General features: G+C 35.9%; 1 protein-coding gene across 1 annotated transcript; it reads right to left on the reverse strand.

Moving 5' to 3' along the window:
- Positions 1–9,694: 9,694 nt before the first annotated feature.
- Positions 9,695–11,962, reverse strand: LOC148928493 (malate dehydrogenase, mitochondrial-like). The gene is made up of 7 exons (XM_089057241.1): positions 11,657–11,962; positions 11,177–11,350; positions 10,909–11,077; positions 10,753–10,814; positions 10,546–10,667; positions 10,205–10,322; positions 9,695–10,007 (listed from the first exon to the last, which is right to left on the reverse strand). Exons 1-7 carry the CDS (start codon positions 11,903–11,905, stop codon positions 9,867–9,869), a joined length of 1,035 nt encoding a protein of 344 aa, XP_088913367.1. The 5' UTR covers positions 11,906–11,962; the 3' UTR covers positions 9,695–9,866.
- Between the last annotated feature and the right edge of the window lie 2,225 nt (positions 11,963–14,187).

A 14,187-nucleotide genomic window follows, 5' to 3' on the forward strand; every position in this document is an offset into this window, starting at 1 on the left:
AACCTTAATTGTTGAGTTTAATTTAATCATTAACAATCATGGTATAATTGTCAAAAGTCTCCTGGATTTAGTCTTATAGAGTAGTCTTCTTCACCGATTAGAGTATATACAAATACAATTATATAATTGTATTTGTATATTTTAAAGTTGAAACAATTGAAAAAAAAAAAAGAAATAAAGGAAAAGGACTTGAGCCCAACTTAAATTTAAAATTTAAGTTGGGTTGCCTACGTATCCTTAATGCTCAATTACATTATGGAATCAAAGTCCATGTAGTTCTCTAACCTTACTTACCTATTCGGCAGTCGGCGGTAGACCTCCCACTCCACCTCATTCTTGTTGTTGTTGTTCTTCTTCTTCGTCGGGGTAGTAGTCTTGGACGGTTTGTACTTGGGTGTTCCAATCTAGCTCTTGGTCTATAATGTCAGCCGAACACCAATCGTCAAGTAACATGGTGGCTTCCATATTTTGGCCGGATAGTCTACTTCTTCTATCGTCCAAGACGTTGCCTCCAATACTAAAAGCAGACTCGAAGGCGACAGTGGAAGCCGGAATTGAAAAAATCTCCTTGGCCATTGATGCAAGTATGGGAAAATCTTTCTCATGTGTTCCCCACCAATCGAGGACGTCGATTTGGTTGGGAGCGGGACCTTCATCTTCATTCAAAGAAAAGCGTAAGTCAAAATATAAATCTAACTCACTTACCGTCCTTGCCGACGAACTGCCGCTGGTGGTGTAACCGTATAGATCGGCCAATTGGGATTGTGCGTCGGGGTCATCAACTTGAAAGAACCCAAAACTCTGTGGTTGTTGAGGGGTGGGTCGTTGTCTCACTTGGTGGGTACTGTTGTACTTGGCTTCGTATTCGGCAAAGAGAGTTAGCAACTCAAACTCAAATGCATGTTTGATGACAGAGAAATTGGGGAGGTTTATTTGGAATGTTTCGGACAAACGTGTGTTGTTGTCCTCATTGTCATTGGTGTCCGATTGCAAAGACCGAAGTGGTTGAAGATCAAGAGAACTCAAATTATTGTAATAAAATTCTAAAATCTTCAAGGTACCGACTAATTTCCATTTCGGATCCAAAACCTTTGCAATCAAAAACACCGTTGGAATCTCACTGAAATACTTAAGCCATTTGTCAATCATATGATATAAAACACACATTAACTCAGGATTTGTAACGGAATTTTTCATAGCCGTCTTAAAACCAAGTGATATATACATGCAATGCTTTAAAACACGAACAGATGTGCAATGATAAACTCCCGATAACTCAACAGTCGCATTTTTGAAACCTTTGAACAATTTAAACAAACTCATTCTTTGCTCCCAACATGCATGCGATAGATAAAAATCAGCAACGGGATAAGTCCTAAAAAAATCAATCAAATAATCTATATGCTCCAAAGTAGAGTTCAAACAATCATATGTGGAGTTCCATCTCGTAGATACATCAATTGAAATATTTGTGTACCTTATTTTCTTTTGATGACAATATTTATTCCAAGCCTTACCAATCTGAGGCTTTCAATAGATCAAATTTACGGCAGTTCTAATAGGATCAACATGCTTTTGCCACAAAGAAAGAGCATCTTGTACACATAAATTTAAAATATGACAAATGCATCTTTGATGAAAATACTTACCATTTATAACCGGGGCACAAGCCGCAATTAAGTCGGCAATACTTGCAGTGTTAGCGGTTGCATTATCAAAACCAACAGAAAAGACCTTATTGCACAATCTATATTCATTCAAAACTTGAATAATTAAAGCAACAATTGCGGGTGCGGTGTGTGGTGTAGGAAACTGTCTAAAACCAATCAAACCCTTGTGCAACGTCCAACTATTGTCCAAAAAATGACATGTAATGCCCATATAAGAATTTCTTTGAAAAGCATCAGTCCGCACATCAGAGCAAATGTTTACTTTGTGACCCAAGGTGGACAAAAAACGTGTTACTTCTCTTTGTTTATCAAATTTTTTGTTGTTAGATCTTTGATGTGAAGTTGCGGTTATTCGTTTAGCAGCGACATTAAAAGCGATTTCATAGTGACTTCATATTTTTTGTCATCAAAAAATTGAAAGGCAAATGCTTCATTGCAGCCCATCTAACCATAGCATCTTGAGCGACTTTATGATCATATTTAGAAAGAGGCGTACCTGTTGTTTCAGGCGCACCGGTCGGGAAGTTTAGTTGGGTTTGGGATTTGACAGTCCCATATTCGATCGGATGCTTTGCCTTCAAATGACGATGGAGAGTACCATAGCCCCCACCGGGACTAAAGGGGTAGAATTTATCGCAATAGTTACAATATGCGACAAATTCATTGGTCTCTTGTTGAGTGTTTGGATCTATTACCGGGACTTTTTTTTATAATGTTTAACAAAAATATCCGATTTCAACGCCTTCTTAGTCTTATGCTTGGGGTGCTCATTCAACGTATTCATGTGCCCTTTATAGATAGAAAATATAATCCTAATCCTAATATTATCAGAGGGGAGTGATCAATTGCAAACTCATCATTTAATTGCTAACTACAACTAATTTAAGGCCACATGATTTTAAAAAATGTGTGGTCTACAATTTGTCACGTGTAATTTTCATTTTTATTAATTAAATCGAAAAAGATAAAAAAAAACGCCAAATTAGGGTTTTGGATGAAAATGTCAATATAGTGTTTCGAAAATATCAACACAATGCTTTGAGAATGTCAACACTAATTTAGGATTGACATTGTATATGCTTTATATTGACATATTATCTTAGTTGCATTGACATTAACCTGTGTACGAAAAATACGAAAATTCTAGATTTTTTTTTTTTCAAATTTTGACGTTGGAACATATGCATGTAGTATATCGTTGGAATCCTTATAAAATTATCTTTAATTTGATATATGTTATATGTTATATGAATTTAAAGTTTTGGGATTTCTTTTAAAAGTTAGTTATAACTAACTTGACATTAATACCCCTATTGATTTTTATTGGAATTAATCCTATAGCCTTATTGACGTTTTTTTTTATCGTATTGACATTTTGTGGTTGATGATCTAGGCCTTTAATTTGAATATCTAATGGCTACTATTGAGTTGTAATTAGCAATTAAGCATTGAGTTAGAAATATAACACTCCCCTATTATCAGATATCTATACAATATAGGTATCTATATGGTGTAGTGACTAATCTAAATAAATCTAGTCAAACTTATTGTGATTTGTGTATACTTCCAACACTCCCTCTCAAATTAAGTATTAAATATTTGCACAATTTTCAATTTGATTAATAGTTTAGGCTCGTTTCAAGAAGCTCTTCATTCATCTTTAAAAGTTTTAGGCTTGTTTTAAGGAGCTCTTTAACATCATTGAAAGTTTAGACTTGTATCAAAGAGCTCCTCGTTTTTATCATTGAAGGTTTAGGCTCGTATCATGGAGCTCTTCATTTTATGGTGACAGTTTGATCTCATGTCAATGAGCATTTCAATTTTCCGTTGAGAGTTTTGACTTGTGTCGAGAAGCTAATTCAGACAGTTTTGACTCATGTCGAGGAGCTAATCTAGAAAGTTTTTGCTCGTATAGGAGTCAGCTTCATTTTCTGTTACAGTTTTTGCTCGTGTCTAGGAGCTATCTTCAGCTAGAGGTCACCACGGTTCAAGAACCGCCGGTTCTCGGTTCGGAAGCCGTTCAGGTTCGAAAAAATGACGAACCTGAACCGGCCCGCCATACCTTCCGGCGGTTCCGGTTCTTGAACCGGACAAACACGGTTCACAGGCGGTTCAAGACCCGACGGTTTTCAGCCGGTTTCCGGCGGTTCCGGTTGGACCGCCGGTTCAATTTTCATTTTTTTTTTAAAAATAAAAAATTATTCATTTATAGTACTAATTACAAATTACACCTTGTAGTCTTGTACTATTGAATAAAATAAAACGAGAATGACAATTGACAAATGGAGTAGAAGTGGTCAAGTGGATCACATTGGACAATTGGAATTTTATTAATACAAATTTGAACGATATGTCGATATTACAAATACAAATGTTGAAAATTGAAATTACAAAAGAGTCAAAAGACTTAAACAATAATAATTATTTAATGATGAATATAAATATACATAATACATGCTTGTTAGCTTGTATAATAATTTAAATAAAAAAACTTGAAGTAAAGAACAATAAATGTAAATAGATAGTATATATATATATACTCTTAGTCGGCGAAGGAGATGTTTCTAGATAACTAAATTGAGGATACCTTTAGCAATCTTAATTGTTGAGTTTAATTTAATCATCAACAATCATGGTATAATTGTCAAAAGTCTCCTGGATTTAGTCTTATAGAGTAGTCTTCTTCACCGATTAGAGTATATACAAAATACAATTATATAATTGTATTTGTATATTTTAAAGTTGAAACAATTGAAAAAAAAAAAGAAATAAAGGAAAAGGACTTGAGCCCAACTTAAATTTAAAATTTAAGTTGGGTTGCCTACGTATCCTTAATGCTCAATTACATTATGGAATCAAAGTCCACGTAGTTCTCTAACCTTACTTACCTATTCGGCAATCGGCGGTAGACCTCCCACTCCACCTCATTCTTGTTGTTGTTGTTCTTCTTCTTCGTCGGGGTAGTAGTCTTGGACGGTTTGTACTTGGGTGTTCCAATCTAGCTCTTGGTCTCTAATGTCAGCCGAACACCAATCGTCAAGTAACATGGTGGCTTCCATATTTTGGCCGGATAGTCTACTTCTTCTATCGTCCAAGACGTTGCCTCCAATACTAAAAGCAGACTCGACGGCGACAGTGGAAGCCGGAATTGAAAAAATCTCCTTGGCCATTGATGCAAGTATGGGAAAATCTTTCTCATGTGTTCCCCACCAATCGAGGACGTCGATTTGGTTGGGAGCGGGACCTTCATCTTCATTCAAAGAAAAGCGTAAGTCAAAATATAAATCTAACTCACTTACCGTCCTTGCCGACGAACTGCCGCTGGTGGTGTAACCGTATAGATCGGCCAATTGGGATTGTGCGTCGGGGTCATCAACTTGAAAGAACCCAAAACTCTGTGGTTGTTGAGGGGTGGGTCGTTGTCTCACTTGGTGGGTACTGTTGTACTTGGCTTCGTATTCGGCAAAGAGAGTTCGCAACTCAAACTCAAATGCATGTTTGATGACAGAGAAATTGGGGAGGTTTATTTGGAATGTTTGTTGTCCTCATTGTCATTGGTGTCCGATTGCAAAGACCGAAGTGGTTGAAGATCAATAGAACTCAAATTGTTGTAATAAAATTCTAAAATCTTCAAGGTACCGACTAATTTCCATTTCGGATCCAAAACCTTTGCAATCAAAAACACCGTTGGAATCTCACTGAAATACTTAAGCCATTTGTCAATCATATAATATAAAACACACATCAACTCAGGATTTGTAACGGAATTTTTCATAGCCGTCTTAAAACCAAGTGATATATACATGCAATGCTGTAAAACACGAACAAATGTGCAATGATAAACACCCGATAACTCAACAGTCGCATTTTTGAAACCTTTGAACAATTTAAACAAACTCATTCTTTGCTCCCAACATGCATGCGATAGATAAAAATCAGCAACGGGATAAGTCCTAAAAAAATCAATCAAATAATCTATATGCTCCAAAGTAGAGTTCAAACAATCATATGTGGAGTTCCATCTCGTAGATACATCAATTGAAAAATTTGTGTACCTTATTTTCTTTTGATGACAATATTTATTCCAAGCCTTACCAATCTGAGGCTTTTAATGGATCAAATTTACGGCAGTTCTAATAGGATCAACATGCTTTTGCCACAAAGAAAGAGCATCTTGTACACATAAATTTAAAATATGACAAATGCATCTTTGATGAAAATACTTACCATTTATAACCGGGGCACAAGCCGCAATTAAGTCGGCAATACTTGCAGTGTTAGCGGTTGCATTATCAAAACCAACAGAAAAGACCTTATTGCACAATCTTATTCATTCAAAACTTGAATAATTAAAGCAACAATTGCGGGTGCGGTGTGTGGTGTAGGAAATTGTCTAAAACCAATCAAACCCTTGTGCAACGTCCAACTATTGTCCAAAAAATGACATGTAATGCCCATATAAGAATTTCTTTGAAAGCATCAGTCCACACATCAGAGCAAATGTTTACTTTGTGACCCAAGGTGGACAAAAAATGTGTTACTTCTCTTTGTTTATCAAATTTTTTGTTGTTAGATCTTTGATGTGAAGTTGCGGTTATTCGTTTAGCAGCGACATTAAAAGCGATTTCATAGTGACTTCATATTTTTTGTCATCAAAAAATTGAAAGGCAAATGCTTCATTGCAGCCCATCTAACCATAGCATCTTGAGCGACTTTATGATCATATTTAAAAAGAGGCGTACCTGTTGTTTCAGGCGCACCGGTCGGGAAGTTTAGTTGGGTTTGGGATTTGACAGTCCCATATTCGATCGGATGCTTTGCCTTCAAATGACGATGGAGAGTACCATAGCCCCCACCGGGACTAAAGGGGTAGAATTTATCGCAATAGTTACAATATGCGACAAATTCATTGGTCTCTTGTTGAGTGTTTGGATCTATTACCGGGACTTTTTTTTATAATGTTTAACAAAAATATCCGATTTCAACGCCTTCTTAGTCTTACCCCGCCCGATTTGAGTTTGAGGAGGAGGAACCGCTTCATCATTTTCACAAACTAGTCCGGCGCTCGTCGGAGGATATTGTTCAAATCCTCCACCTCCAGTTCCACCATTACCATCGTTGTCGTCGGATGATAAATTCACGTCGCCATAAGAGTGATAAGACCCGTAACATTCGCCACCGGAATGGCTAAGTAGCACGGCAGCCCTATGATCTTCTTCGGCCTACAAATATTATATACAAACGGTATAAATAATGTATAGTACCAAAAACAAGAATATATTTATATATTATATATAGTTGTGAATTTAAAAAGAATTTGTAAAATTAATATTCGAATAACTTACTTGCAAACGCAAAACGGTTTGTCGGGAAACCTCATCCATAACCTCATGATGAGTAGCGCGCCTTGATTTCCGACGACCACTTTGATCTTGGTCTTGGGCAATTCCCTTGCCCCGAGCACCACCACGACGAGATGAAAACATTTTGCAAATTGAAAAGTAGAGAGAGAATATAACTAGAGTTGTGAGGGACGTATATGATATTATGATACACAATTGAAGTAAATTATAAGAACAATTTGCACAAATATTATAGTAAACAACTTGAGCAAATTAGAGAGAATGGAGATAGAGATGAGAGAAATTGTGAGATTGAGAAGAGAAATCCTTGTTAACACAAGAATGGGGTGAGTAGAAGTGAAGGGAGAGAGGGTATTTATAGAAGAAAAAAAATCAGATTTAATAAAATTAAAAAAAAAAATTAAATTTTGAAATCGGTCGGTTTACCGCCGGAACTGCCGGTTTTCCGCCAAAAACCAACGGTTCCGGCGGTAAACCGCCGGTTTTCTGCCCGTTATGCACCGGTAGGCCTGCACCCCTACGCCTGAAAAAGCTGCCGGAACCGGCGGTTTCTGACTGGTTTCCGACCAAATCGCCGGTTTGGTCGTCGGTTTCTGCACCCCTACGCCTGCCACCGCCTGCTGCCGGAACCGGTGGTTTCAAATCGCCAGTTACGGTTCTTCATTTTTTGACAACCTGAACCGGCCCGTCGGAACCGCCGAACCTTGTCCCGGTTTCGAACCGTCGCCGCGGTTCCGGTTCACGGTTCCGAACCGCCGGTGACGTTTCCGGGCCGGTTCAGTCGGGCTGGTTCGGTTTGGTGACCTCTATTTCAGCTTTTGTGACAGTTTCTGCAGGTCATGGCGAGCTCTCGGACCATTCCGCCATCCGTTCTTCCTGCGGCGCGGCATATTGCTCCATGCATAACATTTCTCTTGAGTCCATTCCAAGTATTTTTCCCATTCTATGCTACCAAGTTGCAGCTGTATCTCAATGTACGTTTTAAAGATCTTACCTTTGGAAGCCATGCCAATTGCTGACCCCAATATTTTCCGAGCTCGAACAATATTTAAGTTGTGTATTTCAAATTGTGCAGCCATCAACCAAATCTTTGCAAAAGAAAAATTTCTCATGAGGAATCATCTTCAAACACAAGTTATAAATGAGCGCATCAAACCTCATGGCTCATACAATAGATAATTAATTCACAGGTACTTGTATAGTCTCTTTCCAAGAATGGCAGCCACAGTGTTGGATATTATGGACCAAACCCAGTTGGGCTGAGTTTTATTGTGAGCCCATGTGAATGTTATGCTGGCCCAAACATCTGCGAGGCCTGCTTACCCGTTGCACTTACCTAGTCTCACCGACGGCCGCCACCTGGCACTCCAAAGGATTGTGAGCGAGAGCCATCCGATCTGATGTGTGTTTGTTGTGTGAGGCGATAAGGTGAACCGCCTCACTTTACTGATCTGATGTAAAAACAAATGAAATATAGCTAGATTTTGTCACTAGTTCAATTATATAAGTTCATGATATTTACTTCCTCCGCCCCTTAAATTTTATCACACTTTGATCGGACACGAGTTTTAAGAAATGTAATGAAAAATGAGTTGAAAAAGTTAGTGGAGAGTGGACCCTACTTTTATATACTCCCTCCGTTCCACATTTGGAGTGACAATTAGTTATGACACGGGTTTTAAGGAATTGGTGGAGTATGTAATTAATGAAGTGAGAGGTGGAGTGTGTAATAAATGAAGTTAGTTGGTGGAGAGTGAGATGAGTTGACTTTTAGATTTTGATTTACGTTTTGGTTTATTTTTGTGTATATAATGGCATTTGGGTGTAATTTGAGTGAATAATGGGGTAAAATGTTATGTGCAAATATGGTAAATTCTAAATATTACTCCAAATGTGGGACGGACTTTTATGGCAAAATGTCACTCCAAATCTGGGACGGAGGGAGTATTAGTTTTATAATAGAATGTGAGTTGAAATGAGTTGGTGGAATATGAGGTCCACTACCAAAAATGGTAAAAAGTGAAATGTGACAAATTTTATGGGACGGACAAAAAATGAAAAAATGTGACAACATTAAGGGACAGAGGGAATATATACCAAGATCAAAGTTTTGGGATAAAACTAAATTTTTAAAAAATTGTGATATTAGAGGCCAAAATCCCTATTTTAACTCACATTTCTTCAAACTCAATAGTACCAAACAAATAACCATAGATGAGTAATATTTTCTAAAGAAAAATAATCATTTAAATATATTACTTTCTCTGTCCCATCTCAAGTAATTGGCTGTTTTTCAGCACGTATTTGAAAAAAATGATAATAAATAGTTAAAGTGGAGGGAAAGTAAAATGATTAATAGAATAATATATATATACGACTTTCTTCTATATTATTCTCTCTCTTACATTACTTTCTCTACACTTTAACTATTTATTATTATCTTCGCAAAACATTTTAGAAATCAATCACTTGAGCTGGGACAAAGAGAGTATAATTATTCATTGTATTCGATCATACAAGTTTCAATTTCTAGATTCAAATATCTCTTGGTATGTAATGTGCTATTTCTATAAATTCACTAGGTTTGGAAATAGGAGTCCGAAGCCTGCATTTATTAAACAGTTTTAAAGATTTAATACACTCAATTAAAGGGGCTTGAGCTTGACACCAAGTCCGGCTGAATAACATTAACCCAGAAAAATGGAAGTAGAATTGGTTCAAAGAAAGATTACATTGTTTGCAGGTAATACACTCCTCCCCTTATTGATGCAATGTGAGTAAGACTCTAATTCTCTTGTGACAACATTTCCAAAACTGAGTTAGTATGGCTTTCTTAATTGGCATTGGCAAAAGCAATTCCCTTCTCAATTGAACTCTTCAACTCAGGCTTTAGAGCTTCCAGTCCTTGCTTCTCAAAATCAGTCAAAGGACCCAGACCCAAAACTTCTTCCACACCATTCTTCCCAAGTCTCACCTGTCAGATGCCACAAGATATTGTTATAGCATAGGCACAAAATGTAAACTGGGGGTACAAGCACCAAGTTTTGAATACAAATAGTATTGACTTAATCCATAAGTGTCCCAAGATGAAATGTGCACTATGCATTTGGCTAGATAAATGCGTGGTAAGAATATGCCAAGATTAGCCTGGATAAAAATAAATCAACACACCTTTGATGCAAAGAAAGGTAGCTCTGTCACAGTTGATTGCACAAATGAACATTCCACCACATCAGGGACTCCATTAAGTCCTTTTAAGCAAGCATCGGCAAATATAGCGCCAGCATACCTGCATCATTCATTGGGTAGTGAGACCAACAGAATGCAATCAGCATAGTACCGTAAAAAGAGTATGACCTAGTTGCATTCCACAGAATACAATCAGCATATTCAAAATATTCTATATCCATTTCTAGTAACCTCTCTATCCCAACGTAATATCATAGGAAAAAATATTCAGTCTTCCAATATATAAGAAGAAAAATGCAAAGCAAGTAGATTCTATCACTTACGCCATTGAAAGTGTAGCTGATCCCTTTCCAGCCTTGGCTTCAACAACTTCGGTCCCACCATCTTGTGTTCTTTTAGTAAGAGCTGTAATTTCTTCAGCTGACAGATTTGCTGATGGTGTGGCCTATACAAAAACAGTAAGTCTTAGTCTCAAATAAGCTACAATTGCAAGATTGAAATGGGAAAGTAGATTTGTGGAGATGCAGTACTTGGGAAAACAAGGGGAGAATAGTAATCCCAGCATGACCACCAATAACAGGTACATTAACATCTGCAAATAAGGCGTGATTTAGGCATTGCACAAATAGAAATACAGATCAAATAACAATGAAGAAGCATTTTAAAGGATAAAGAAACAATCATACCAGCAACATTGGCATTGGCCTTTCCAGCGTAGAACGTTTTGGCTCTAACAACATCAAGAGTGGTTACACCAAAGAGTCTCCTCTCATCATATACTCCCTTCTTCTTGAAGACTTCAGCAGCAATTGGTACCGTTGAATTCACAGGGTTGCTTATCATATTCACAAGAGCCTGAATTCAAAATAAAACACCACACAGACAATTTTACAATCATACCAAGCTAAATTCAGTAGCAACGAATGATTATGAAACAAAAGTTAGGGATGTTACATTGGGGCAATATTTGGAAATTGCCTCACAAAGTGATTTGACAATGCCGGCATTGATCTTGAAGAGGTCATCACGGGTCATGCCAGGCTTTCTCGGCACACCAGCTGGAATAATGACCAGATCTGAACCTTCCAAAGCTTGACCTAGCTGATCATCTCCGGCATATCCTTTCACCTATACAAAAGACAATCAAAGAAGAAAGCAACACATGTTTAATTCAGATGTAAGCAATCCTTATCATTCAATTATAATTGAGAAATCAACAAAAAGGTAGGTAAAAAGTTGGAAAAAATGGATACATAGTTCAAGGTCCTAGAGGTGATTTTCAATTTCAAATGATTTAATATCTAATTAGTAAGAAAAGATTAAATAAAATCAGAATAAAAACAGAAGAAAAGATACAATCGACTACAGTCTAAACCCTACAAAACAGAATAAGCGCAAAATTGAGCAATTAAGTGAAGAGGAGAGGGTAAGAACCTCAGATCTGGTGTTAATGTGGCTAACGTCAGCGGCGACGCCAGGAGTTCCGGCGATATCATAGAGAGAGAGGTGGGAGACCAGCGGATTCAGCTTCATCAGAAGCGATAGCGGCTGTCCGATACCACCGGCAGCGCCCAAAATCGCGACCTTCCGCTGTTGTCCAGGCGACGAAGCGAAGCCACGGCTCGAGGAGTAGGACGCCGCCGCGCTCCTCCTCAGAGCAGATCTCAAAATCGCGGCCGTCATAGCTTTAGAGAGAGAGTGAAAGAGAAACAGTAATTTACAACTTCGAAGTATACGCCCACTTTCCCAATTTCTTCTTTATATTTCGAATATTCACGATAACTTTCGCACTTCCTCAAATCCTGCTTTATGTATTTCGAATATTCTCAAATACCTATTTGAAAAAAATAATCTAATTTCTTAAATTTTAAATCGTTATGTTTGTTTTGATTTTTTAATCAAATTGAGAAAAAATAATCAGAATTTGAGAATAAGAAAAGATAGTACAACTTTCGAGAATTCTAAATCCTAACTATTCTAAGGTATTCTATTTCCCAGTTTTAGAATTCTTACATATTTAATACAATATTGGCTAGTTTTTTATTATTATTATTTTTATTATTATTATTATTATTATTATTATTATTTATAAATTATGATGTTTTAAAAATAATTTAAACTTATTACTTAATTTCAATATAATAAATAACTAAAATTAAAATCATCATAATTATAACTATATTTTATAATATTTCATAAAAGTAATTAATAATTTATTAAATAATTAAAATATAATTATATAATATCAATTGTATAACATATAATAATTATTATATTTATTGAATTATAATATACATAAATATGATAATAATAATAATAATAATAATAATAATAATAATAATAATAATAATAATAATAATAATAATCATATTTATAATTATAATAAATGAGTATAATATTCTATGTGACTATAATTACAATTATATTATTATATATTGTGATTGACAATCCATATTTAATCTATTCATCATAATAATAAATATAATAATATAATAATTATTATTTGTAATTACTCCCTCCATCCGCCATTAGGAGTCCCATTTATGAGTGACACGGGTTTTAAGAAATGTTAAGAAAAGTGGGTGAGAAAAAATTAGTGGAATAGGGATCCCACTTGTATATATTAGTTTTAAATAAAATATGAGTGGAATGAGTTAGTGGAAGGTGGGACCTTATTACCATTTATGGTAAAAGTGAACCGGAACTCTTATTCGTGGACGGACTAAAATGGAAAAACGGGACTCCTATTCGCGGACGGAGGGAGTAATAATTTATTAAAATTTTTATTTTATTATTGTTTTTTATAAATAAAAAAGTAATGAGTATGTTTTTAGTTTGATATTTAAATTAAAATTAAAATTTCAAATCTTGTATTTTCCAAACACAAGAAAGTAAAGTTACTAGGAATCATATTTCTGGTATTCATTTTCCCAGGAAACATTTTTCTTGCCAACTTTATTTTCCCGTCAACCAAATATGGCCTAAAGGATTGTTTTATAGAATTGGTTCTATTCTTTTGTCACGTAGATATATGTCATTTAAAATTAAATACGATTATAATCCATAATTGATAGAGTAAAAGAAAATAAAAAAAATAATTGAAATTATATAGTGAATAGTGAGATCCATAACTTATAAAATAAAAAAGAAAGAAAAAAGAATTATTGAAAATGAATAGCGACTATTTCTATGAGACGGACAAAAGAGAAAATATGATCTATTTCTATGGGACGGTGGAAGTATATACTTGAATGCAAATGAAATATTTTCAAAATAAAAGACTTAATTATGTAATACTGATAATGCTACTTATCTTGAGCATTTAAATTCGGTCATGTTGGAAATATATAATTTGAGAGTCTCAAGATTGTGGAAAAGAGTACTTTTAGGGTCTCAAGGGAATATATCATTATTATGGTAGAGTCCCAAGTTCATAAGTCTCTAGGCACATTTACTTCTCTAGTCATATAAATAGAGATGTACAATGTATTTCCAAAACAATTCAAGTCAATTACAATGTAGTCTTCAAAAGTTCTTAAGTTTTATTTTTCGCATTTTACTTTTCAACATGATATTAGAGCAGGTTCGATCCCTCAAATGGATCGATCTGTCTCTATAGCCAAAAAAAAAAGACCAAACAAACAAACAAATCCAAAACCTTCCCAAATATACAGCCGTGAATCTGCCCAAATAAGCCGCCGTGAAAAATTGTTCTCAAACTACCGGAATTTTACAGGTTCAAACCAAACAATCATCTGCACGATGAGGGCGTCGATGGAGCAAGAGCATGCCACATAGAAATTAAAAGTCGTGGTCATCGTCAACAGAAAAGAGCAGGAGACGGGGGCGCACAATGATCGACTAAGCACCGACTGATGAACGAGCAAATGCCTGAAACTTGGGCGACATCAGCTAGATGTCGTTGGAGGAGAGGAAAAAAAATGAACAGGCTGGAGGCGGAAGGG

Source organism: Salvia hispanica, chromosome 4 (assembly GCF_029641045.1).
Source record: "Salvia hispanica isolate PSC_SH4W2 chromosome 4, Shi_PSC_v1, whole genome shotgun sequence".
Taxonomy (NCBI): domain Eukaryota; kingdom Viridiplantae; phylum Streptophyta; class Magnoliopsida; order Lamiales; family Lamiaceae; genus Salvia; species Salvia hispanica.

Coding starts and splice junctions, on each gene's coding strand:
- LOC148928493 (XM_089057241.1), bottom strand. CDS start 11,905: ATGACGGCCGCGATTTTGAGATCTGCTCTGAGGAGGAGCGCGGCGGCG. Junction 11,078..11,176: donor TTTCCAAATATTGCCCCAAT/GTAACATCCCTA, acceptor TTTTGAATTCAG/GCTCTTGTGAATATGATAAG. Junction 10,815..10,908: donor GGCCAATGCCAATGTTGCTG/GTATGATTGTTT, acceptor CCTTATTTGCAG/ATGTTAATGTACCTGTTATT.